General features: G+C 42.2%; 1 protein-coding gene across 2 annotated transcripts in view; it reads right to left on the bottom strand.

The window, feature by feature from the left end:
* The window catches only part of LOC137424268 (ARF GTPase-activating protein GIT1), a 117656-nt gene that overhangs the window by 32036 nt on the left and 60760 nt on the right, over nt 1–24860 (bottom strand). Inside the window, exons 7-16 of one of the 2 annotated variants that reach the window (XM_078773734.1) lie at nt 20558–20652; nt 19755–19800; nt 16791–16842; nt 16603–16675; nt 14805–14902; nt 14483–14585; nt 9162–9256; nt 3871–4017; nt 3289–3531; nt 1809–1886 (exon numbers count right to left, since the gene is read on the bottom strand). In XM_078773734.1, coding sequence (XP_078629860.1) covers nt 1809–1886; nt 3289–3531; nt 3871–4017; nt 9162–9256; nt 14483–14585; nt 14805–14902; nt 16603–16675; nt 16791–16842; nt 19755–19800; nt 20558–20652 — 1030 coding nt within the window. The remainder of the gene's footprint in view (nt 1–1808; nt 1887–3288; nt 3532–3870; nt 4018–9161; nt 9257–14482; nt 14586–14804; nt 14903–16602; nt 16676–16790; nt 16843–19754; nt 19801–20557; nt 20653–24860) is intronic. The other variant, XM_078773735.1, reaches the window with a different exon arrangement.

The following is a 24860-nucleotide window of genomic DNA, read 5'->3' as shown; positions in this document are numbered from 1 at the left end:
ATTTGCAGCTTTATGGAGCACTGTTCTCCCCTCTGGGTTGGCTCCCCTGCCTTGCATCTTGCTCATCTTGATGCTGTGGAAAACAAGGCTTTCAAGATTATTGGGATCTCTTGAGATGAAGCTGAGTCCCTAGGCCTACCACTTCCCCATTGCCGACAGGTCGGTGGTCTCTGTCTTCTTCCGTATCATTTCTGGTCTTGCACCCTCTGCCCTCTCCGTGCTCTGCCCCCTTCAAGTTTCTGCAGGACACACGCTGTCCATCAGCATCCCCCCTCCTAATGAAACTGCCTAAATCCAAAACCACTACTCACCTCCACTCATTTATTCCTCTTTTTCCCCTCTTGTGGAATCACCTTTCACACTCTTTTCAATCTCATTGTCCCACCAGGCCTTCAAGACAGCTGTTCACCACCATCTCAAGTCATCCCCAATCCAAACCCATGATCTTTTCAACACCTGTTAATCCACCTCCATCCCTCCAAAAATATTGCTTATGTATCCATCTTGTACAACCCTTGCTTTCTTCCCTACCGCTCAGTTACCTGCATCCTTTGCTTTTCCGTCTCCGTGGACCTTCTCCATCCGCCCTGCTGTTGGCATTTCCCCCTTTCTATTGATGTTCCCTTTGCTATGTTGTGTCCAGATCTGTTATGTGTCTTAGATCTTCCATTAGTCTCGACCATGTACATAAAAAGTTCCAATATAGTATTATGGCAAGTGGACTAGTCAGTATTGATAGGATTTCTGTGCAATGCTTTGAATGTCAATTTGAAGAAAATTATCAATTCCTCACATTAAAAAAATCAGTAGAAATACCGAAAGCTCAGTGGATCAGACACATTGTCGTAAGGATGAGGTAACCTTAACAACTCAATATTTATGAAGGTGATTTCAATTTTACCTGGACTTTTGTTTAAGACTGAGCATGAGGTTGCTCAACTATTATTAGGACTTTTGTTTATCACCAGGCTTGGGTGAAAACCAGATAAGCACTCGTCACAATACTGTGTAGCCAATTTCCTGGAAGTCTCAACAATTATCTACATACATTACTTTGCCTTTTATTTAAGCAAAAATCGTTGGCCCCACCGAAGCCCCTGTGAGAAAACCCCGTTACTCTCTCTTTCTCTCTCCTTTTCTTTCTTGCTGCAGTGCGGACGCCATGGCTAACCAGGCTGGAGATGAAATTGGCAAACTTTTCGTTGGTGGTTTGGATTGGAGTACAACCTAAGAGGGTCTGAAGAACTACCTTTAAAACAGCTGTTCACCACCATCTCTTATCTTCCCCCATCCAAAACCTTGATCTTTTCTACCCCTGTTAATTCACCCCAGATCCACTTTTCTGAAATACCGACTTCTTTCCTGGAAGTCTGAGCAGTGTCCATGTGCTTTTTTTACCTCTCCCATTCCCCTACCCCCTTCCCACACCTCCTCCCCCCAAGCCCTCTCCCTCCCACAGATCTCCCGATGTCCCTGCTCTCAAATGTTGTACTTGTGTGCTTCCCCCTCTCTCCCCATCTTGTCTCCCGCTCCCTTTATTTCGTCGTATGTGTCCGTTTGTTTTATTGTTATTAATGTTAGCTCTTACACGAGCCTCGATCTTGTATACAAAAATATATATATATATATATCAAGATCAAGTATGAACCATCCACATACTGCTTATCAAAGGTAAATGCAGCAAAACATTTAAAATGATTATGGTCTTTACTGGTCTAGTACAGTTAGAGAAACACTCGAGGCTGTCATAGATGTAGTGAGTGTTTGCGTTATGGTGCTGGTAACAGAAAAGAGGCATAGTGAGTTACCGGCGTTCGAAAAATTGGGAGAGTGATGGGAGGGGAGGGAGATGGAGAAGAGCTGGACACAAAGAAACTGCGACGGATCTGAAAATGAAAGTGGGAGAGAGAAAGGGGTGGACATAAAGAGAGATAGAGGGACAGAGAGAGATAGAGGGTCAGAGAGAGAGAGATAGAGGGTCAGAGAAAGAGAGAGATAGAGGGACAGAGAGAGATAGATAGAGGGACAGAGAGAGATAGATAGAGGGACAGAGAGAGATAGATAGAGGGACAGAGAGAGATAGATAGAGGGACAGAGAGAGATAGATAGAGGGACAGAGAGAGATAGAAAGAGGGACAGAGAGAGATAGATAGAGGGACAGAGAGAGATAGAGGGACAGAGAGAGATAGAGGGACAGAGAGAGATAGAGGGACAGAGAGAGATAGAGGGACAGAGAGAGATAGAGGGACAGAGAGAGATAGAGGGACAGAGAGAGATAGAGGGACAGAGAGAGATAGAGGGACAGAGAGAGATAGAGGGACAGAGAGAGATAGAGGGACAGAGAGAGATAGAGGGACAGAGAGAGATAGAGGGACAGAGAGAGATAGAGGGACAGAGAGAGATAGAGGGACAGAGAGAGATAGAGGGACAGAGAGAAAGAGAGAAAGAGAGAAAGAGAGAAAAAGAGATAGAGGGGTGGGGGGTGGGGGGGGGGGGGGGAGAGAGGGAGAGATAGATAGATAGATAGATAGATAGGAGGGGGAGGAGGGAGAGAAATATTGAGGAGGAAGAGAGCAATGGGGAAGGAAGGGAGAGAATGATGGAGGTGGGGGGGGGGGGGGGGAGGTTGGGGGGGAGGAAGGGAAAGCAAGGGGACAGAAGGTGAGAGGGGCAGAAAGAGAAAGAGTGGGAGAGATATAAGGGGAGGGGGAAAGTGAAGGAGGGAGGAGAGGAGTGGGGGGGGGGGGGGGGAGGGGGAGAAAGAGATAAAGGGAGGGAGAGGGAAAAGGGAAGAGAGGCGTGTCTCATGAGATATGGAAGTGCAAAGGAAGATGAAGATAATGGGGGGTGAGATTGAGGAGGAAGGTTTCTGAAACAGTTTCCAATCATTCCTCCTTCACTCCCACCCCCTTTCAACCTTTACATCACATCCATTTCAATTCACCATTTATGAATGTCAATTACTCCATTATTTTCCCTTTCAAAGTTATTCTCAAGCCAATGCCCTCCCACACCACAATTTTTATCATAACAAATATGACTTCTTCAGCTTCAAATTCTTCAAAACGTTTACTCAACTAACTAGGTAATTTCTCCTATATTTCACTTTTCTAACCTTTTACTATGATTCTCTCCTCAATTAATTTGTGCTAAAACTACTACTTAAGCATAATAGTAAAGGTTGTTTTAAGAACTTTTAAAATAATTTCATTTTACTGCATTCTCAAAACCAAGCACTTCTGTGCTTTCCACAACAACAACATGGTAATGTAATCACGCATTACCTACCCCATTGCCTTCTCCCTCTCCTCCTCCCCTCACCACATCACAGAGAGAGAGGGGTCTCCCACATCCCCCTCCCACCTTTCCCCCACTTTCCCCAGCCACTCCCACCTGCCCTCTCCTCCCTCCTTGTCCTCCCAATCCCCTGTCCCGCAGGGAGCCAAGAGGGGCTGGTGGATTAGGGGGAAAGGAAGGGGCAGGATTTGCACCTCCCCTCAGTGCTGCATTCTCTCTATGAAGACTATCAACCTAGAAAAACAGGGTGAGGCAGAAGACAGGCGAGTTGACAAGGTAAAGAATAAAACAAACAAAAAAAAGCGTGGAAAAGGAGGGGGGAGGGGGGAAATGGGGGAAGGATGGAGTGGGGGTAATGGCACGACAAAAAAGGTGCAGGGTAAGAAGACAACAAAGTTAAAAGGTATGGTAAGGCAGAGAGGGCTGATATGTGGGCATAGGGGAGATGTGGGCATAGGGGAGATAATAGAACAAAGAAGGAGAAAGATAGAGTGAGGGGAAACAACACAGCTGAAGGAGGTGGGGGTAAGGTGGCAAAAGGAGTATGAAGGGGCATGAAAGTTTAGAAAATACCTGAATCTGCAGCCGTCTTAGATCATCCCCCAGGCCTGCGTTCAGCTGGAGAAGGCGCCTGATTCGAACCTCTGCAGCTACTAATGCCGCTTTCACTTCAACATGTTCCTGCAGGCTCACAGTTCCTTCAAGATCTCCGTCCACACTCTGCGAATCATTCACGGCCCATTCATTGTCACTGCACACCTTCTCAAGTGCAAATCATTCCTCCTTTGACTTCTCCCACCGACTCAATTCACATTATGTACCCATTCACAATCATTCATCAACTCACTCAAAGTCGTTCATTCAGACAAGGTAAAAATGATTAGAGCAAAATGTTGATTGGTTAAAACAATGGGCAGTGTCTACTGGCCACAAGTAAATGTCTGGCCAGGGCAATGTGATCTTAAACAAAATTACATTTCAAACTGATACACACAATAGTTTAAACCGAGGGAGGATACAATTGCAAATCACGAGGGAGGTGTGACCTATCAGTTGAAATTTCATTTTTAAACCAAGAAGTAATTAACTTTTGTTTTCATACAATTTGGATTTGATCTGAACTGAACACTGCATCATTTGATGTGTCAAATAGAAAATTTGATCTTTAACCCTTTGAGTATGGGATTTTTTTTTGATAAAAATACCCCCGGTATGGGATTAATTTGGCATTTTGGTACGGGAATGCAACCACGTACTGACGATCTATTTATAGGTATAGTCGATGACGTGTAGTAACGTCATCCGTACACAAAACTTTTTCGTGGGTTGCAGCACTGGACGTCAGCCATACTCAAAGGGTTAAACAAATAAAAGTAAAAATAATGAGAGCAGAGTCGATGGCACGCCATCGCAAATCCCCACGCTTCCCACCAAAAGCAAAGTTGAAAGATGGCAAAAAGTTCCACCAGGAATGACTCGATATCAAATTTTGTTTAAAAATATTTTTCCCGTTTTGACCGCTGCTCAGACACCCTGAGGGCCGAACCGAGGGCCAAATCCAAAAAATCGTTACATATTTCATGCGTCCCCCAATGTTGATTGCACAAAGATTCATTAGAACAGCGTTTTAAAATGTGCCCACAATTGCATTTTTGAGGACCTGACACCTTTTGACAATGCCCCTTGGGGTGGGGAGTCAAGAATGATACTGCTCATGCATCTTCTTGCCATGTGGTGATCATAACTACTAAGTTTTGTGAATTTTTGCACAACCGCTTAGGAGATAGTAGTCAATGATGTGGTGTCACGAAATAGGGTCTCGTGGGATTTTCACATAGATTCTTGCCAATGTGCATTTTTCGTTAATTTGTGGTCGAAATACAACAAAAAAATGTGTGACATTTTTTCTGTTGCCATCCTCAGCTCCTGGCAGCCGTTTTGAAATAAGACCTATCGGCGTCCATATGCTCCCTGTATAACCATGCAATTGAGACAAATCGGAAAATGCGTTATAACCATTACAATTTTAATTTAAAAAGCAATAATCGAGTACGTAGGACATTGCATATCGTAATTTAGTAAAACAAATACAACTTTACCGATATGTATTTTAAGACAAAATGGCCGACAAGTGAGATAACAGATATTGCAAAATGATGCTGAAAACTGAAAAACTAACTGAAAAACAAGGATAAAATATCTTGTCATTAAATATTTTATATATTGGGAGACAGGAAAATATACACACATTTGAGGATAGAATTGATATGAATTGTCGCAAAACCTGACTTTTTAAAATGTATTTTGATGGAGCAGTCGCGACCTGATCTGACACCATTTACAAATATAAATCGAGCTAAATAATCGAAACTGAACATACAAAGACAAGAAAAGAATTAAATAAAAATGTTTTTCTTTCACGTTTTCGTTACATTAAAAACATAGACATCATCCTTCATATTCTGATTACTCTTCAGCGATGAGCATATTGGTGCAGCTGTCTGAGTCACACTTGCAGAGCTGCATGCAAGTGATGTTATTTTGTTTGCATGAGCATCATCCCCTACACAGCCTTTTGGTGCATTCACATCTGATCATCTGCAGTACGCTATCTGGAGCTGGAGGCACTCTTTTCAGAACTGCAATGAGTTATCCTGTTGGTTTTGTTTACCATCCTTGTTTACTTTGTTCAACTTGGCAGAAGAAGCATTCTTTTTTTTGTTGAAGAGAGGCAAATGTGAGCGTTATTTTACTGGATAAAGGCAATTGACTGTCTGATACTGTTGTTGAGCATGTTAATGATGGACGTCCTTTCCTTGTCGCCAGTTGAGCGGGATCACATTGAGAGATTGCTTTTGTATGATGCAACTTGGCCTGTTTAATGTTTGGCTTGTTTGTTGTATCAGCCTAACACTCGTAGTGCCATACAGCTTGTTTTTTCGCCAAGATTTTCTGGTGTCACACCATGAAGGCCTTCAAGAATAGAAACAAACACTGGTTCTCCAAATTCGGCTCGCTGACGGATACATGTGAGAAAATATTCACATGAAGTATCCTTTGGATGATTAATCACCAAGTCTTCACCGACAGTTTGGCACTTGAGGCACAACACGAAGTTAGTCTCCACCTTTTTCTGTTTCCCAGGAAGGGATTCAACATTACATGCCATAGTCTGAAAGTAGAGACGAATAATTATTCATCTTTGGAGCTTGTATTTTAATAAAGGCTATCATACATTACAAAAACGTTTTATAATGTACACTGAACATGTACAACGACAATTAGGTAGTTTTTGAATATCGTACTTGAATATCCAGAATAAAAGTGGAAAAGACCACAAATGTACAAAAATTCCAAAATTCCTAGATCGTTGAATGCTAAAATTCAAGATGGCCACCGATGATCCAAGATGGCTTCCAAAAAAATGCCAAACATGATTTTTCTAAAATTCAGGCAAAAACTTTCAAGAAAGTTAATTGGAAAAAAATCTATATGAAATTCTCACGATATGACACAACAGATTATAGCGTTTTATTCTGATGTCCCTGTTCCCTACTGTTGTTGTGCTTCTCTCTTCCCCCACCCCTCCCGCCTCTTGTCACCCGCTCCCTTTACATGTTCCATGTGTTAACTTTTATACGAGCCTGGACTTGATATACAAAAAAATGTGTGGCAAACAAACGGACAGATAGACGGATGGATGGAGCCGATTACAACTTTTTCCCCAAATAATAAAAGTAAAGTAGGACATCAAATTTTAATATTGGATAAAGTAAGGGCAGGAAGTGGATTTTTAGAGGTAAAAATCAGATACAAGGTGCAACATGCTGAGCGAATGAGATTTAACTGCAACATGCTGGGACTGTGAAGTGCCATGGAAAAGTCGAGTAATGAGGATGTATGCATCTGTTAAAATAAATAAATAAATAAAAAGGTGAAACTTTTCTGTGAGGGAAGTAAGAATGAAGTTGGGAGAAGAAGAATTGCAACCATGTTCCTTTATTAAGGCATTAATTATTATGAGGCGGCAGCAACAGGACATCAGACTGTGACCTCGGACTCAAACTTTATTCCACCTTTTGCAAGTTCACCGTAAATAAACAGAAATGTACTTCCAGGGAAATTGACTCAGAAAATGAAGAGTTCAAAAGAGAAGATTTATGAATTCCAATCAGCTATGGCACGAACAATTGAGAAACAAAAGTCCAGAACATTCCCGAGTGGAACAAAATATGATAAAAGCCGAGACAATGTTTGTAATGATAATGTATTTGAGAGAAGTAAAAGCAACAGGATTTACAATGCAGAGCATTTGGAATGAGCTTTCACCATTGGCTAATCCTGTACACGTTCTATTCAGGTAGTATGAAAAAAGATCATCAAGACTTATCGATGCCAACCATTAGTTTAGCAATATTAAACGAAAGTAATTTGTTAATAGATTGTTAATAGAATACAGAATTGGCTTTTTCACAATCTTTATTGACCGTATTTGTTGACGTACAAATCGATGCATCCTCCCCCTGCCCCTCCCCCCCCCCCCCCCCAAAAGTTCAGGCCTCGACCTGTGCTCACAATCGACTATCTATGGTTTAAGACATTGAATTGCAGAAAAAAATAGCTGTGTCAAATTTTCCGAGATAAATTGTACAATAGTTCATTTAAAATTGCACTGTGGATATATTTTGTGGACTACCAAGGAAACCGAGAAGGCTAATCTCAGCTGCAAATCTAGGTGGACAAACATTGAGGATAAGTTGGAGGAATCTATTGACATTCCTAATTTATCCAAATGTCGTACCAAAAGGTAATTCAAATGATATGCACAAAACGGCTCATTATTGTTCATGACACTGGAAATACCATAGCTAACGATGCGTTGAGTGTCAGGGAGGAGTCAACACCTCAATCGTTCTGCATAACAGTTTTGATAACTACTGTGGTCGATTTTGTTTTGTCTAGTACTCCAAATCGACTTATCCATGAATGAAGGAAAGAAACCAGGTACCCTTGAGGAACGTGCACTCTCTTCTGAGCTGTCTATCCTGGGTTTGAAGCTGGACACATCTATAAACTGCCACCCTGAGGTTTTGCAAGCGGGGCAAGGCACCAACGTGTGTATAGTCCATGGGAAGGACATTTTAAAGCCGGGTGTCCCATCTGCTGACGTAAATTGGTTGGTGTTAGCAAGATCCCATGGTATTTATTGCGACAAGGATGCCAGTTATCGCCGGAGCCCTGAACAAATTAAAAATCCCTGTCCCCTTAGTCGAGTATCCTGCATCAGAGTGATGGCCGACCAAGGAATGTAACACTTAGAGACTAGAGAGTGCTTCGGTAGGTAGAACTGATGGTCCGTAAAGAGCTTGGTACATTAAGTGCACATTATCCATGCATTTAGGAAAAGTAATACAGAAATAAAAGAATATAAAAAAACAATAGGCTCTTTCCAAAGTGGACATGAACAGAAAAAAAGTATACACTTTTGGGTGGCAAAACTATAAACGGAGTAATTAATTATTGTGAAATTCCTTCCATTTTATGTACCCGTGACAAACAACAAAGGTGCATTATGAATAAATTAATTAACATTTCCGTAGCAAAACCTGATCATGTGATAAAATTAATTTTCACTTGGAAAAGAAAAAGAAAATAGAAATCGATTTATTTGAGCAATGCTATTTCACCAATATATTGGTCTTTCAATTTACATAGAGTTCATGTTTTAAACAGGCACAATTCTGCAATGTTTTGAGGAATCAAATACGTAAAGTTTCTCATTTACACGGTTTACTTTTGGCATCAACTCAACATTCAATTGTCCAATTAGTTCACAAAATCAGGACGAGAGAAGATATAAGTACCTTAGCTCGTCCTGTTTTTTGACCACCCCCCTGTCCTCCCCCTTCTTCATCTTCACTTGGAACAATATCATAATCATGAATGTCATCTTCATCATCTAGTATCAGGGTGAAGAAGTGAAGGGGTAGGAAGAAAGATAGACATAGAAACAAGAACAATGACAAGTTGGAAATATCAGAGTCAGCTGAAAACAATAAAGAGCAACAGGGCAGCTTAGTGAGGAAGATAGAAAAAGAGAACGGATTCTGACGATTAAAATAAAAAACATTTATTTGGAGTAATGATGTGGAAAAACACTTTCAACATTAAAAGCACAATTATAACTATCTCACATTGTACTAACGGTCTTTTGTTGGGGTAGGTTGTGGGCGGGGGTAGGGGTGGGGGCAGGGATGGTGGGAGCATTTATTTTAAACAAGACCATAAGTCTAATAGCGGCGTAGCTGGGCTAGTGAACTATTATAAACCACAAACGCATATGATTAGCTTTTTAAACAGTCATTAATGCTGTTTATAACATTAAACAAAGAAATTTGGAGGAATCCCGACATCCGTGAGTTAAGTTTTACTTATGAGCAAAGATCTACTGTAATCTATATACCCCACAAGGGTTGGGTAAATAACATAATCCTTCTGCCGCTAAAGTGGTGTTTTTCGTAGCGGCCTTTTGAAACCCACCAATTAAGGTTTTGTTTTGAAAACCACCAATGACACTCACTTTTTCTGCTGTTTAACACAAAACTGAAAGGGAGGAAGACCGGGATGTGCTCATTTACCAAGCAGCTGGCTAGCGCTCGCCAAGCCAGCCGTTCCTTAATGGCTTTGAATGGAGTGCTTGCTCGAATGCTTAAACCACTTGGCGATCTCTCCACAAGACACTTGGTAAATGAACCACACCAAATGTTCTTGAGACCCGACCATAGATAGACTGTAATCTATATACCCCAAAGAGGAATGACCCTTCCTGCCGCTCCCAGAGTGAGCAGGTGTACTTTTAAATTAAAATGTCGGTCGGTGGAATCAGCTGTCATAATGACATGATAGATGTAATGATGTAGCGTGATGATCGGACACAAAACTGCCGCTACTTTAATATATAGAAGATGATATATTTTAACCTCCAGTAACTTTGCAGTCACTATGAAGGGATTAGTGTTACAATTAGATTTACTATAATATTGACGTTACGTTATCATTATTATGAAAATAATATTACTAAAAAAGACTGAGGCCAATTCCTCACTTCCACGTTATTAGTACCGTACACCGCTTATCATAGATTATTGAACCATACACCGCTTCAATCTAGAAACTTTGCAATAACGACAAAGGGATTGCAGTGTTATGATTATATTAACTATATTATTAGTATTAACGCTATTATTATTATTATGATTATTATTATTACGAAAACAGAACTACTATTATTAAGTATTAAGAAACCTGGGCTAATTTTTCCGAAGCGGCCTGAAGGTGAGGCATGAAGGCATGAGGCCTAAGGCCTATAGGTACTGCGCCGTTGGAAGATCCGTAACGTCTATGCTTTCGATATTTGATGATCATTTTAACAATCGGTTTGTTTGTGTTTCACACTGAATGAAAAATGTAAAGGCAGAGCATGCAGATTGTGATATACGACAAGTTTGATGATAAGTTCGGCCTGAACGACATTGGAATCAAAATGACGGAGTGTGGAGTCAGCCGCTGTACGCCGTAATGACAGACGTAATCACCTGTCATGTGACCAGATCCTTAGCTCTGATTGGTATACGTTTGAGGGGACATACAGATACATACGGACAGACAAACACTGTTCTAGACTGTTCTGAACTTCTTTTTGTAAAATTTTTAAAACGTTTTTAAAACACCGATTTGCAAAAGCTTTTTAAAAACCGATTTGCAAAAGCTTTTTAAACACTGGTTTGCAAAAGCTTTTTAAACACAGATTTGAAAAGGTTTTTTAAACACTGGTTTGAAAAAGCTTTTGAAACACCGATTTCTAAAAGTTTTAAAAACAAAAACTGATAATGCAATTTGTGTAAACAGGTAACATAAGGTAGGGTGAATTAACACCAAAACAAAACAGGTTTTAAAAGACATTGTGTTACAAAGTTCATCTTGATTTATTCAGAAATACAAAAGGTATAGGATTAGTAAAAGTGCAAGTGCACAGGAATTTCAGTTGCCAAAATAAATATCATTAACAGAAAATGAAATGAAATATCACCGCAGTTTTATGCTTTTACAAACTTTCATTGTTGCTCGTAAATAACAGCAGCAACTCATCAAAAGTTAGTTTCCTTTTGCCAAATGGCACAGCATAGTTGGAGGGAATGTTTGATGACGTTTACTGGAGGAAAGGACTTCAAATTGCCAATTTTAAATATCCCGATGAGTGACTAATGGCTAAAGCCAAACCACAAGCTTTCTTGTTACTATGGTAGAAACTAAACAATGTCTACAAGATGGTAATACAAATGACAAAATACCCACACACATGAAGTGAAAAGCGGGGTTAAGCAATTGGTTCACTTTGTCTGTCTATCTACAAATGTCAGTTTATGATCGAGGACAAACTTAATTTATGTTGAATGTTATATTTTGAAGACGAATCAGAAAACAAACCTGTAGTTTTACAATACTTTGGCACTGAATTCGTCCTGATCACACATGTACAGAGAAGGGCGAGATTATTTCGAAGCGGTGAAACCGCTTGCCACAAAACAGTAGACCAGTAACAGTAAAAAGTAAAACAGACCAGTAAAACAGTAGAAGGTCAATATTTGGCTACGTCAATCAATCTGTCCAAAATGAAGAACCTCTCTAACCCACTGTGTTTAGTTATAAAGGTTTCCAAAGGCACCCTCTACAGCAGGGGTGGCGAACCCGCGGCTCGCGAGCCACATGCGGCTCTTAGCCAGCTCTTATGCGGCTCTCAAGGGGCTGCTCTATCGGTGCACGTTTTTACATTTTAAAATGTATTTCTATTATAAAATCAAAATGCATTTGAATATTTGACTATACTGCCAATAAATTTGCCAATATTTTTAAAATAAAAGATAATTTTGTGGTAATGTGTTTGACAGAAATCTCCCACTAGTCATGCATGAGCCCAAACATGAAACACTTTCACGCGTAGAAACACTTGCGCGCGCAGACCCGGAAGTTTGTTAGCTAGGCTAGCTCTACAGTAATTGCATCAGCCACTCTATAGTGACAGGCCACCTTACAGTTACCCTTTCTCACCCTCCCCCCCTAGTGTCACAGGACACTATTTCTAAGATCATATCACTACCCATTGGATGGTCGTTCCCATCGTGCTCCTGGCGTATGTGGTGATGTGCCCTTGGACTCTGATCTGAAACTGGAGAGGTTCGTGGGAGGGAGGAAAGTGCTTCTTGTTAATTACTCACAGCACAGGAGGTATGGTTTAGTACAGGGAAAGTGGTGGAAGGGACATTTTGCAGTGTCGGACGGATGCACTCACAGCACCTTTTATGGTATTAGTACACCCATTCCCCATGAGGGTGGCAGTAAAGGTCATTCCTCTCTGGGATATAGAGATCACAGTAGATATACTGTCGGTCCTCAAGAACACATTGGGGGAGTGGGGGGGGAAAGGATGTGTTCAGTTACCAAGTTTCTAGTAGAGCACTCTTCAAGTGGCTCAAGCATTCAACCAAGCACTCCATTCAAAACTGTTGATAAGGAACAGTGGGCTTGTCAAGCGCAAGCTAGGTGCTTGGTAAATGAACACACCCGGGCTTCTTCCCTTTCAGTTTTGTGTTAAACAGCAGTAGCAACTGTTTCAAAATGCCGCCACGAAAAACGCCACGTTAGGGCAGGAAGGGTCATGTTGTTAACCCTTGTGTGGTATATAGATTACAGTCGATCTTTTCTCAGTTCCATCAGTAAAATTTGGTTCATGGATGTAGGGATTCCTCCAAATTTCTTTCAGTTTAGTGTTGAACAGCATTAGCAACTGTTTAAAAAGGTAATCGTATGTGTTTGTAGTTTATAATATTTTTATTTCTGGTAGGGGCTGTTGCTCCCATGAAAACGGCGCAATAAGTTATTTATAAATATTAACACGGCATTTGTTCATGGAGAACCCCCCTTGGGGAGTTGGCATATTATTAGTATTAATTGTGTTTTGTAATAACATTCATATTATACTTTTGTTATTAGAAGCATCCTTGGAAAAACATCATGATAAAGCTATCTTAACATGGATATACAACAACTCAACACAAAATCCAATTGGTGGGAAATACTCCCTTGGTGGTGAAGGCAAATTAATTTGCTACAACCTCCATTGTGCGACCTTTAGTCCTCCTCTCAGGTTTGGCTAAGATTGGATAAGTAACGACCAAATGAATCGTGGTCAAAATTCGTCAGGCAGGCAGAGACACAAAATTGCGTAATGCGTATTTTAGTATGATTGGTCTACTGTTTTGTGGGTACTTTGTAACAAATATCGATTTTCACACATTAGGTAGTACCAGTCAGTCAGCCACGATGAAGACATTCACCATTTGATTTGCAACAACAGAAGCCACAAGTGAGTATTTATGTTTTTCATTTTACACCAATATTTATGTTCAAGATAAAATGACACCCAAGCAGGAAATTGTGGAAATTAAGCCGATGCAAGCCAAAAATTTATAAAGAAAATCGTCAAATCAACGTGCCACGTTACACACGAGACAGTGCACGCTGCGTCTGAAAGAAAGCTCCACGAAGGAGTAATCCTGTGGAACAAGGAGCGGGTAGAGAGATTGGATAATACAGAGATTATGAGAGATTGGATAATACAGAGTTTATAAGAGAGATTGGATAATACAGAGATTATAAGAGAGATTATAAGAGAGATTGGATAATACAGAGATTATAAGAGAGATTGGATAATACAGAGTTTATAAGAGAGATTGGATAATACAGAGATTATAAGAGAGATTGGATAATACAGAGATTATAAGAGAGATTGGATAATACAGAGTTTATAAGAGAGATTGGATAATACAGAGATTATAAGAGAGATTATAAGAGAGATTGGATAATACAGAGATTATAAGAGAGATTGGATAATACAGAGTTTATAAGAGAGATTGGATAATACAGAGTTTATAAGAGAGATTGGATAATACAGAGATTATAAGAGAGATTGGATAATACAGAGATTATAAGAGAGATATCTTAAGAGAGATACATATCTTAAAACAAGCTAACACACTTGATCACCTTCTGCAATGGTTACAAGCATACGGAAGAGTGCCACCTGGCATATAAACGATTCAGGTGTCAGTTACTCTTGACTGTTTACCTCCTGGTGTTACTCCCTGTTGACGTCTCTTGGCATCCCCGAGAATGTCAATCACCAAGGTAGCAAACTCCCTGGCATTGAATCTGGCAAGTTTTTGTCTACCCTGAGAATAGACAAAGCACAAGATAAAGCAAAGCAAAACAAAACAGCAAAACACACATAAAGCAAAACAGATAGAGCAAAAGTAAATAAGATTAATTCGTAAAGAAATAATAATGAAAACAAGCAAATAGAATGATAACGTTTTTAAGGCAAAAAAAAAAAAATCAAGACGATTCTAAAAGAGGATGAACTATGTACAAGATCCAAATGAAACAGATACCTGATTACGTGTTGAGGAATATTCAGGGTTGACTGGCAGGAAGGGAACAGCCGTGCGGTCACTGACAAGCTTACTGTGGTTCTGTGTTGTTAACCACACTGGGAAAAGGGCAAAATGTCATCACATGGCTTTGGAAGAATAGCAAGAAATCGTGAAACGATAAAGATAACTAAAAAAAAAATCATTGAAAATATAAAATCCCTCAAGGAATTTAAATGCAAAAGGTCATTTGGCCCATCAAGCTGGCGCAATGGCTGAACGTCCATGCTCTATCCTACAAATATCAGGCAAGGAAGTAGAACGTACCATTTTTAAAGTCTTTGGTATGACTGGGTCGGGTTTGAATCGCTGACCACCCAGATTCAGAGCGGATGCTCTAACCACTATGCTTAATTTACAATCAGCTCCACAAAATGTTACATCGCAGGTGGCAATGAAACAACGACACCACATAGGCTATTTCACCATGAAGTGTGAGCAGGTGGAATCCGTGACAAAGATATAGACATCATTGTTTAAAAGCTGTGCAGGTCATTTTGAGCATTACTATCACACTCCTGTTAATGCAGTCTTTCACAACTTGTGCATTATAATTAGGCCTCCCACTGAAGCATAGGGTTGGGGGGCTTCTTATACCTGATGTTTTGTTGGGTTTGTTTCTACAATTAGAGCACCCATTTTTTAATGGTAACCCAGAGTTTTAAACCCCTAGGAGTTTTAATATAATCTATCAACGCCTTCTGAGATATGCAGATATTTTTGTGCATTCCCACATGTTGGGGACTACCTGTTTTGAGATTTGTGTTTAATTAAAAAAAAAATGTTCTGAGTTGATTGCCTCACACACTCTACTTAACAGATTGTGGTGCTGAGCCACTCTATAAGAAAGAAAAAAAAGCCTAACATACATTAAATAACGAGCCCAGAGTGGGCTGATGGTCATCTGTTGAGGTTGCAGATCAGACCTCTGCTGATTTGGAGGAACCCCCCAGGGAACCCCCCGATCTGAAATCGAAAATTATAAGACCGAGTGATCCTGCAGACCATCGAGTAGAAGAGCTATATTGGGTTTCAGAGCAATTGGTTGGTAAATAAGGGATGAGTACGGATCTGAAGGTTCAGGGGTATTCCCCCTTCCCCTCCCCCTCCCCCTCTCTGAGAGTACTCCCCCTCCCCCTCTCTGAGAGCCGCCATGATCCGAAATAAAAAAATACGAAATCAGAAAAATTGAAGCCTGAGCGATTGTGCAGGCCATTGAGAAGAAGAGCTGTATCGGGTTTCAGAGTAAATCATTTGGTAAATAAGGAACGATTATGGATCTGAAGTTTTTTGGGGGGGGGGGGGGGAGTGGGGTGTGGGGGGTTAACCCCACCTGGGACATCCAATGTTCCAAAATCGAAAAATTGAAGCCTGAAAGATTGTGCGGATTACTACCTTGTATTCACGTGTCAAGTTTAAGAACAATCAACCAGGTGGATAAGGGAGAAGCAGCAAAAATAGCACAAAGTTAACATACGACCAGACGGACGGACAGAAAGACATCCGAAATTCACCTCTTCGAGAATCCAGATGAGAAGACCTAAAAATACCTTTTTAAACCTCCAAAATAATTGAATATCATGCATTTCATCTCTCACCTTGCCTCCCCTCATCACAAAAATAGATAAATCATAAAAATTGACTATTGCAAAAGGAAGAAACTTTTCTTTGAATGTTGTGGCAAAGGAAAAGTAAGAAAGAGGTTGATTAGGGGGATCAAAGAGGAGCGGTTACAGATGACTGGGTAGAGGTTTGTTACCAGCATCAGTCTCACGTCTGTCAACCTCGTCATAAACATCCATCGCCAGCTCCTCAAACAGTCGATTACTCAACTGCACGAAAGGAAACAAGGACAACAGCAGTGTGGGTGCGAAAACACACGACGTGAGAGGTGCAAAGTGGGTAAAAACAAAAACCAATAAGACGGTGTGTTTCGGCACAACTTACCGCCTCCAGTCTTTTCTTGGCAGCTTTGGCAAACTCTGACAAATCCAAACTACTGAAAGAGGGGCAGAGGAAATCATGTGAACAAAATGAGAAAAAACAGAAAGTGAAATTAAAATAGAGAGAGAGAGAGAGAGAGAGGAGAAGAAAACAGCAAAAGGCTTGTGAGAAAGCAGATAAACTGAAAATAACAATGAACAAGAGTTTGAGCCAAGAGTAGTCAGAAAATACAAGGTAAGAAAATGTCAGAAATATGGGGGGAAAAAGAAATAAGGAGGAATGTGAGGTGAAGAGAACAGAATATGAAAATAAATTTTGGTGTGAGAGAGAGAGAGAGAGAGAGAGAGAGAGAGAGAGAGAGAGAGAGAGAGAGAGAATGGTGAAGATGGGAAAAAAGACAAACATAGAAAGAGAGGCAGACAGAAAGAACACCACTTACTTCTGTCTGTGGACATCCAGACAAGACAGCAGGAGGAGAAAGACAAACAGGTTAGACATAGAAGCAATGAGGAGGATAAAAAAGAGAGAATTGCAAGAGTGGTAGAGAGAGATGTAGAGAGAGAGAGAGAGAGAGGTAGAAAGAGAGAGAGAGAGGTAGAAAGAGAGAGAGAGAGAGAGATGTAGAAAGAGAGAGAAAGAGAGAGAAATAGAAAGAGAAAGAGAAAGAGAAAGAGAAAGAGAAAGAGAAAGAGAAAGAGAGAGAGAGAGGTAGAAAGAGAGAGAGAGAGAGGTAGAAAGAGAGAGAGAGAGGTAGAAAGAGAGAGAGAGAGAGGTAGAAAGAGAGAGAGAGAGGTAGAAAGAGAGAGAGAGAGAGAGAGAGAGAGAGGTAGAAAGAGAGAGAGAGAGAGGTAGAAAGAGAGAGAGAGAGAAAGAGAGAGAGAAAGAGAGAGAGAGAGAGGTAGAAAGAGAGAGAGAGAGAGGTAGAAAGGAGAGAGAGAGAGAGGTAGAGGAAGAGAGAGAGAGAGAGAGAGAGGTAGAAAGAGAGAGAGAGAGAGGTAGAAAGAGAGAGAGAGGTAGAAAGAGAGAGAGAGAGAGGTAGAAAGAGAGAGAGAGAGGTAGAAAGAGAGAGAGAGAGAGAGGTAGAGAGAGATAGAGAGAGAGAGAGACAGAGAGGTAGAAAGAGAGAGAGAGGAGAGAGAGAGAGAGAGAGAGAGAGAGAGAGAGAGAGAGACAGAGAGGTAGAAAGAGAGAGAGAGAGAGAGAGACAGAGAGGTAGAAAGAGAGAGAGAGAGAGAGAGACAGAGAGGTAGAAAGAGAGAGAGAGAGAGAGACAGAGAGGTAGAAAGAGAGAGAGAGAGAGACAGAGAGGTAGAAAGAGAGAGAGAGAGACAGAGAGGTATAAAGAGAGAGAGAGACAGAGGTAGAAAGAGAGAGAGAGAGAGACAGAGAGGTAGAAAGAGAGAGAGAGAGAGACAGAGAGGTAGAAAGAGAGAGAGAGAGACAGAGAGGTAGAAAGAGAGAGAGAGACAGAGAGGTAGAAAGAGAGAGAGAGAGAGAGAGACAGAGAGGTAGAAAGAGAGAGAGAGAGAGAGACAGAGAGGTAGAAAGAGAGAGAGAGAGAGAGACAGAGAGGTAGAAAGAGAGAGAGAGACAGAGAGGTAGAAAGAGAGAGAGAGAGAGAGAGAGACAGAGAGGTAGAAAGAGAGAGAGAGACAGAGAGGTAGAAAGAGAGAGAGAGAGACAGAGAGGTAGAAAGAGAGAGAGAGAGAGACAGAGAGGTAGAAAGAGAGAGAGAGACAGAGAGAGACAGAGAGGTAGAAAGAGAGAGAGAGAGAGAGACAGAGAGGTAGAAAGAGAGAGAGAGACAGAGAGGTAGAAAGAGAGAGAGAGAGAGGACAGAGAGGTAGAAAGAGAGAGAGAGAGAGAGAGAGACAGAGAGGTAGAAAGAGAGAGAGAGACAGAGAGGTAGAAAGAGAGAGAGAGAGAGAGAGAGACAGAGAGGTAGAAAGAGAGAGAGAGAGACAGAGAGGTAGAAAGAGAGAGAGAGAGAGACAGAGAGGTAGAAAGAGAGAGAGAGAGAGACAGAGAGGTAGAAAGAGAGAGAGAGAGACAGAGAGGTAGAAAGAGAGAGAGAGAGACAGAGAGGTAGAAAGAGAGAGAGAGAGAGAGAGACAGAGAGGTAGAAAGAGAGAGAGAGAGAGAGAGAGAGAGAGAGAGAGAGAGAGAGACAGAGAGGTAGAAAGAGAGAGAGAGAGAGAGAGAGACAGAGAGGTAGAAAGAGAGAGAGAGAGAGAGAGAGAGAGAGAGACAGAGAGGTAGAAAGAGAGAGAGAGAGAGACAGAGAGGTAGAAAGAGAGAGAGAGAGAGAGAGAGAGAGAGAGAGAGAGAGAGAGGGACAGAGAGGTAGAAAGAGAGAGAGAGACAGAGAGGTAGAAAGAGAGAGAGAGAGACAGAGAGGTAGCAAGAGAGAGAGAGAGACAGAGAGGTAGAAAGAGAGAGAGAGAGAGAGAGGTAGAAAGAGAGAGAGAGAGAGAGACAGAGAGGTAGCAAGAGAGAGAGAGAGACAGAGAGGTAGAAAGAGAGAGAGAGAGAGACAGAGAGGTAGAAAGAGAGAGAGAGAGACAGAGAGGTAGAAAGAGAGAGAGAGAGACAGAGAGGTAGAAAGAGAGAGAGAGAGAGAGAGGTAGAAAGAGAGAGAGAGAGGTAGAAAGAGAGAGAGAGAGGTAGAAAGAGAGAGAGAGAGAGAGAGAGAGAGAGGTAGAAAGAGAGAGGTAGAGAGAGGTAGAAAGAGGTAGAGAGAGGTAGAAAGAGGTAGAGAGAGGTAGAAAGAGGTAGAGAGAGGTAGAAAGAGGTAGAGAGAGGTAGAAAGAGGTAGAGAGAGGTAGAGAGAGGTAGAGAGAGAGAGAGAGAGAGACAAAGAGGGAGAGAGAGAGAGGGGTGGGAGCAAAATAAAGTGAAAGTAGGAGCAGGAATTATTCTGAGACAAAGCAAAGACAAATCAATATAGAAATAAATTAGATATAATACCTGTCTGCCATCTGCGGAATCACAAAATGTTGACCAGTCTTATGATCTGAAAACAAAGACAGTTAAGTATCCCATTCCTCTACCATATTACTCTCAGCAATCTCTCTTACTAGGCCATAGCCCTCTCCATTGTATTTACTTTACACTATTTCAAGTCCTTGTTGGCAGGATAGTTTAGATGTTTCTAGTGTGAGTTTAAATCCAGACCCAGCTATAAACTGCAACCTGGTTTTTATCAGGAAGCATGAGGCATTGTGTGCACTGACCATTAGATTGACGTTAACTTGTTGGATCCGTATGTCAGCAGTGGTTGTTGGTGGACCTTAAAGATCCCATGGTGTCTTTCACAAAGAGTAGGTGAGTGATGAATGAGTTTTGAGTTATTTAGGCACTGGGTGAGTTATAGGTGAGTTGTGTTGATAAATAGGTGAGTTATGTCAGCACTGGTCATGAACAAATTACAAATTCCTGCCACAGTCAAACTTCATGACTGGCTTGCCAGTTCTAGAAATATTTGGAGGACAGAACTGTCTCCTCCTCTGCATGACTAAACCCACGAGGTGGGAATAATCAAGGCCATAAAAGAAGAAGAAACTTCCAGGTCTTCCTGTCATCTTCACTTCATTCCTGATTTCTCCTCCTGTATGTCCCTTCCTCCAGACATTTACAAAACATACTCTCCTACCCTCACAATGTAAGACACTTCTCACACCAATTCCTCACGCCACTTCTCCAAAATGCACACCACACCCCCTTACTCCCACCAACTCCCTCTCAACTTCCTTCAGCTCCATTGACCTTACCAGGCTTGCGGCCGCAAAGGTAGAATGTAAGCCGATCTGTAAGCTCAAATTGACACTCCAACAGTCTTTCTGCCAGTTCAATATGTCCCGCTTGCCTGGTAAAGGGTGTGGAGGTGGGTCAAAGCAAACGTCAAATCAAATAAAGAAATAATGCTAAACAACAACAACAACAAAAAAAAACATGACAAACATCTCAAAATTCTAAGCAGATTTTCACCTTATACACACGATTCTGGTATTAAAGGCATGAGGTGTGGTTTTGTTCTGCTTATAGACACAGTTCGATCATTGTGCATATTATGAATCCATTTACATACATGTGTTATCAAGTGTTAGAGTGAGCCTGGACTCAAACTCCAAACGTGGTTCTCATCCTGTGCCAGTGGCTCTTTTCACGCCATGTGACCCAGTGGTCTTTGATCAGATCTCGAGCCGCCATACAACAGCCAAGCCGGTCAGCTGAGCCCGAAGGCTCGAAAATGGTTGTGGGCCTTTTATGTCCCGTGGGACTCCAGATTTTGACCGAGGGTCATGCGCAGCACAATAGACCCAATTGTGAGCCGAGCAGTCTCTGGCCCGCATACACTTCAGTCGAATGCATGCTAGTCGCTGTGCCTATCGTCTGTACTTGATCATGATCATGTTCATAAGAACACCATGATCATAAGAAATGATAAACATTCACAAAAGACCAGGTTGATTCAAACAGGTGGTGTGCATTCAAAACCAAGCACAGCAAACGAACAGTAAAAGCAATGCTAATACCCTTTTTAGCCCCTAACGATATGTGCAACTTGACCCAGCACACTGCCTTTTATCCCCTCCAGCCCCACCTACAGGATGTCCCAATCCTGTTCGGTGCATTGTCGAGTCGAGTCCATCTTGTCTGAGTCCTTGGCATTGCGAGCCCGAGCCCGAGCGTGAGCGTGAGCCCTTGGCATTGCGAGCCCGAGCCCGAGCGTGAGCCCTTGGCATTGCGAGCCCGAGCCCGAGCGTGAGCCCTTGGCATTGCGAGCCCGAGCCCGAGCGTGAGCCCTTGGCATTGCGAGCCCGAGCGCGAGCCCTTGGCATTGCGAGCCCGAGCCCTTGGCATTGCGAGCCCGAGCCCTTGGCATTGCGAGCCCGAGCCCTTGGCATTGCGAGCCCGAGCCCTTGGCATTGCGAGCCCGAGCCCTTGGCATTGCGAGCCCGAGCCCTTGGCATTGCGAGCCCGGGCCCTTGGCATTGCGAGCCCGAGCCCTTGGCATTGCGAGCCCGAGCCCTTGGCATTGGGTGCCCGAGCCCTTGGCATTGCGTGCCCGAGCCCTTGGCATTGCGAGCCCGAGTTGCGAATCAGAGTCCTGTTATGAAAGTGTCTTGTAAAGTGGAGAAAAATTACGCCTAGGTCCCCCGTCGTTTTCTCTTTTGTCTGTGGTCCATCTTGGATTTTGACGTGGCGACCCAATTTTCAATAGCGTTCTTCCTTATGCGTAGATACACCCACACACCAGATTAGAAGTTAGTAGTTCGCTTATTTTTCAAGATATTTCGCTCACAAGGTTCAGACATATATATGGTGGCGGCCATCTCGGATTTTGACGTGGCAACCCAATTTTCAATAGCGTTCTTCCTTATGCGTAGATACACCCACACACCAGATTATAAATTGGTACTTCGCTTATTTTTCAAGATATTTCGCTCACAAGGTTCAGACATACATGGCGTCGGCCATCTTGGATTTTGACGTGGCGACCCAATTTTCAATGGGTGGGGGCGGAGATGAGATCACTTCCGCTTAGTAATGGCGTCACGTGCCCTAGAGCGATGAAAACAATCACACCAACGCTTGCAGTGTGTGTGCTTTGTGCTTGCAGACTTGCGCAGGAAAGTGCTAGATTTTGTGTTGTTGCAACGGTTTAACTTACGACTTTCGTCACATACTACTGGCCACTTATATCAGCATGTCTTACAACTATTTTGACAATCTTCCAAGCGAAGCTAAAGAGAGATACGAGACCAAATTATCGGCAATTGGCCTTGCAATTTGTCCGTACCGGTTACCGGCAAGTGCGTGGATCAACGACCCGACGGCCTGGCCGGGTGTTCAGTTCGCGGATGTGTACATGTACCTCACGAGCACACCAGGTATGAAAGTACATCCGTGTACTTTCACCCTCTGACACCTGACAACCGAACGGCCGATGAAAGCAAACACGCGTAGCAATGGGTGCGTACATGTTTATACATGCGCGATACACACAACAGTTACTTACTCATATTTTCAGTAGCTGTGATGTAATGAAAATACTAACTGAAGTTAAAAGTAATAGTTTATATTTAAACTTACCCAGCCATGCAAGTGCAGTGGGCAGCTTGCACTACTCCGTCACTGTTTGTGGCTAGCCATGGGCGATGTGAAGGGTCATTAGCCCGCTGTGATGGACGTACATCAGCTTTCAAGATAATCAACCCTGTTGCAGATTTGACATGATGTGCTGTCTGCACGAAGCCAGCAGTGAAGTACCGATGGGCCTCCAGTGACTTAAAAGCATATTGCTGTAAGCTATAAGTTGTTGCTGTATAGAAGTTGTATAGCTGTTGCTATAAGCTGCCCACCCACTGCACTTGCATGGCTGGGTAAGTTTAAATATAAACTATTACTTTTAACTTCAGTTGGTATTGTCATTACATCACAGCTACTGAAAATATAAGTAAGTAACTGTTGTGTGTATCGCGCATGTATAAACATGTACGCACGCATTGCTACGCGTACGCGTGTTTGCTTTCATCGGCCGTTTGGTTGTCAGGTGTCAGAGGGTGAAAGTACCCGGGTGTACATTCATGCCTGGTGTGCTCGTGAGGTACATGTACACATCCGCGAACTGAACATCTGGCCAGGCCGTCGGGTCGTTGATCCACGCACTTGCCGGTAACCGGTACGGACCAATTGCAAGGCCAATTGCAGATAATTTGGTCTCGTATCTCTCTTTAGCTTCGCTTGGAAGATTGCCAAAATAGTTGTAAGACATGCTGATATACAGTCACGTGAAAAAGTAAGTACACCCCATGTAAAGTTTGGACTTTTTCAACATATTTCAACATACAGCTTTTTGATCTTCATTTCAACAATATTGATAGATAAAGGTGATATAATACAACAAATATCATGAAACATTGACATTTTTTTGGCCATTGTATAATTTAAATAAACATAAATGCAAATTTCGCATGTGGAAAAAGGAAGTACACCCCTACATTTATCACTACTTCAAATACCGAAAATTAGAATCAGGTGCACCAGCTCAGGTGCAAATGATTAGAACATCGTTAGAGAGGATCTTGGAGGAACCTGTCTTATTTAAACCTCAGACATTTAGTTTGGTTTGCTCTTTGTTGTTGAAGTGTGCGGCGTCACCATGCCTAGATCAAAAGAGCTCTCTGAGGCCTTCAGAAAGAAGGTTATAGATGCCTACGAGTCTGGGAAGGGATTTAAAAAGATCTCCAAACAATTTGAAATCAATCATTTGACTGTCCGTTAGATCATCTACAAGTGGAGAAGATTCCAAACAACTGCCAACTTGTTCAGGCCAGACCGCCCCAGCAAGTTCAGCCCGAGAGCAGCCCGCAAGATGCTGAAAGAAGTCTCTAAGAACCCCAGAATGTCTTCACGGGACCTACAGGTAGCTCTTGCCACTGTTGATGTCAAAGTGCATGAGTCTACCATTAGAAAGAGGCTGCACAAATTTGATCTACATGGGAGGTGTGCCAGGAGGAAACCTTTGCTGTCCAGAAAGAACATCAGGGCAAGACTAAAGTTTGCCAATGAACACCTAGGCAAGGACCAGCACTTCTGGAACAATGTGCTCTGGACAGATGAGTCAAAGGTAGACCTATTTGGCCACAGTACCAGAAGACATGTTTGGTGAAAACCAAAGACAGCATTTGACCACAAGAACCTAATACCAACTGTAAAGCATGGTGGTGGAAATATTATGGTTTGGGGCAGCTTTGCTGCATCAGAGCCTGGGCAGCTCACCAGCATAGAATCCACTATGAATTCTTCATTGTACCAGAGGGTGCTTGAGGATAATGTGAGGCCATCTGTCGGAGAAGTTGAAGCTCAACCGAAGGTGGACCTTGCAACATGACAATGACCCTAAACATACCAGTAAATCCACCAAGGAATGGCTGAAAAGAAAGAAATGGAGGGTTCTGGAATGGCCAAGTCAAAGCCCGGATCTAAATCCCATCGAGATGTTGTGGGGGGATTTGAAATGAGCTGTGCATGCAAGAAACCCCTCAAACATCGCACAGCTGAAAGAAT

Source organism: Myxine glutinosa, chromosome 3 (genome assembly GCF_964187855.1).
Source record: "Myxine glutinosa chromosome 3, kmMyxGlut1.1, whole genome shotgun sequence".
NCBI classification, from domain to species: domain Eukaryota; kingdom Metazoa; phylum Chordata; class Myxini; order Myxiniformes; family Myxinidae; genus Myxine; species Myxine glutinosa.
The sequence above is the reverse complement of the archived record's forward strand: the minus strand, read 5'-3'. Positions and strand labels throughout refer to the sequence as shown.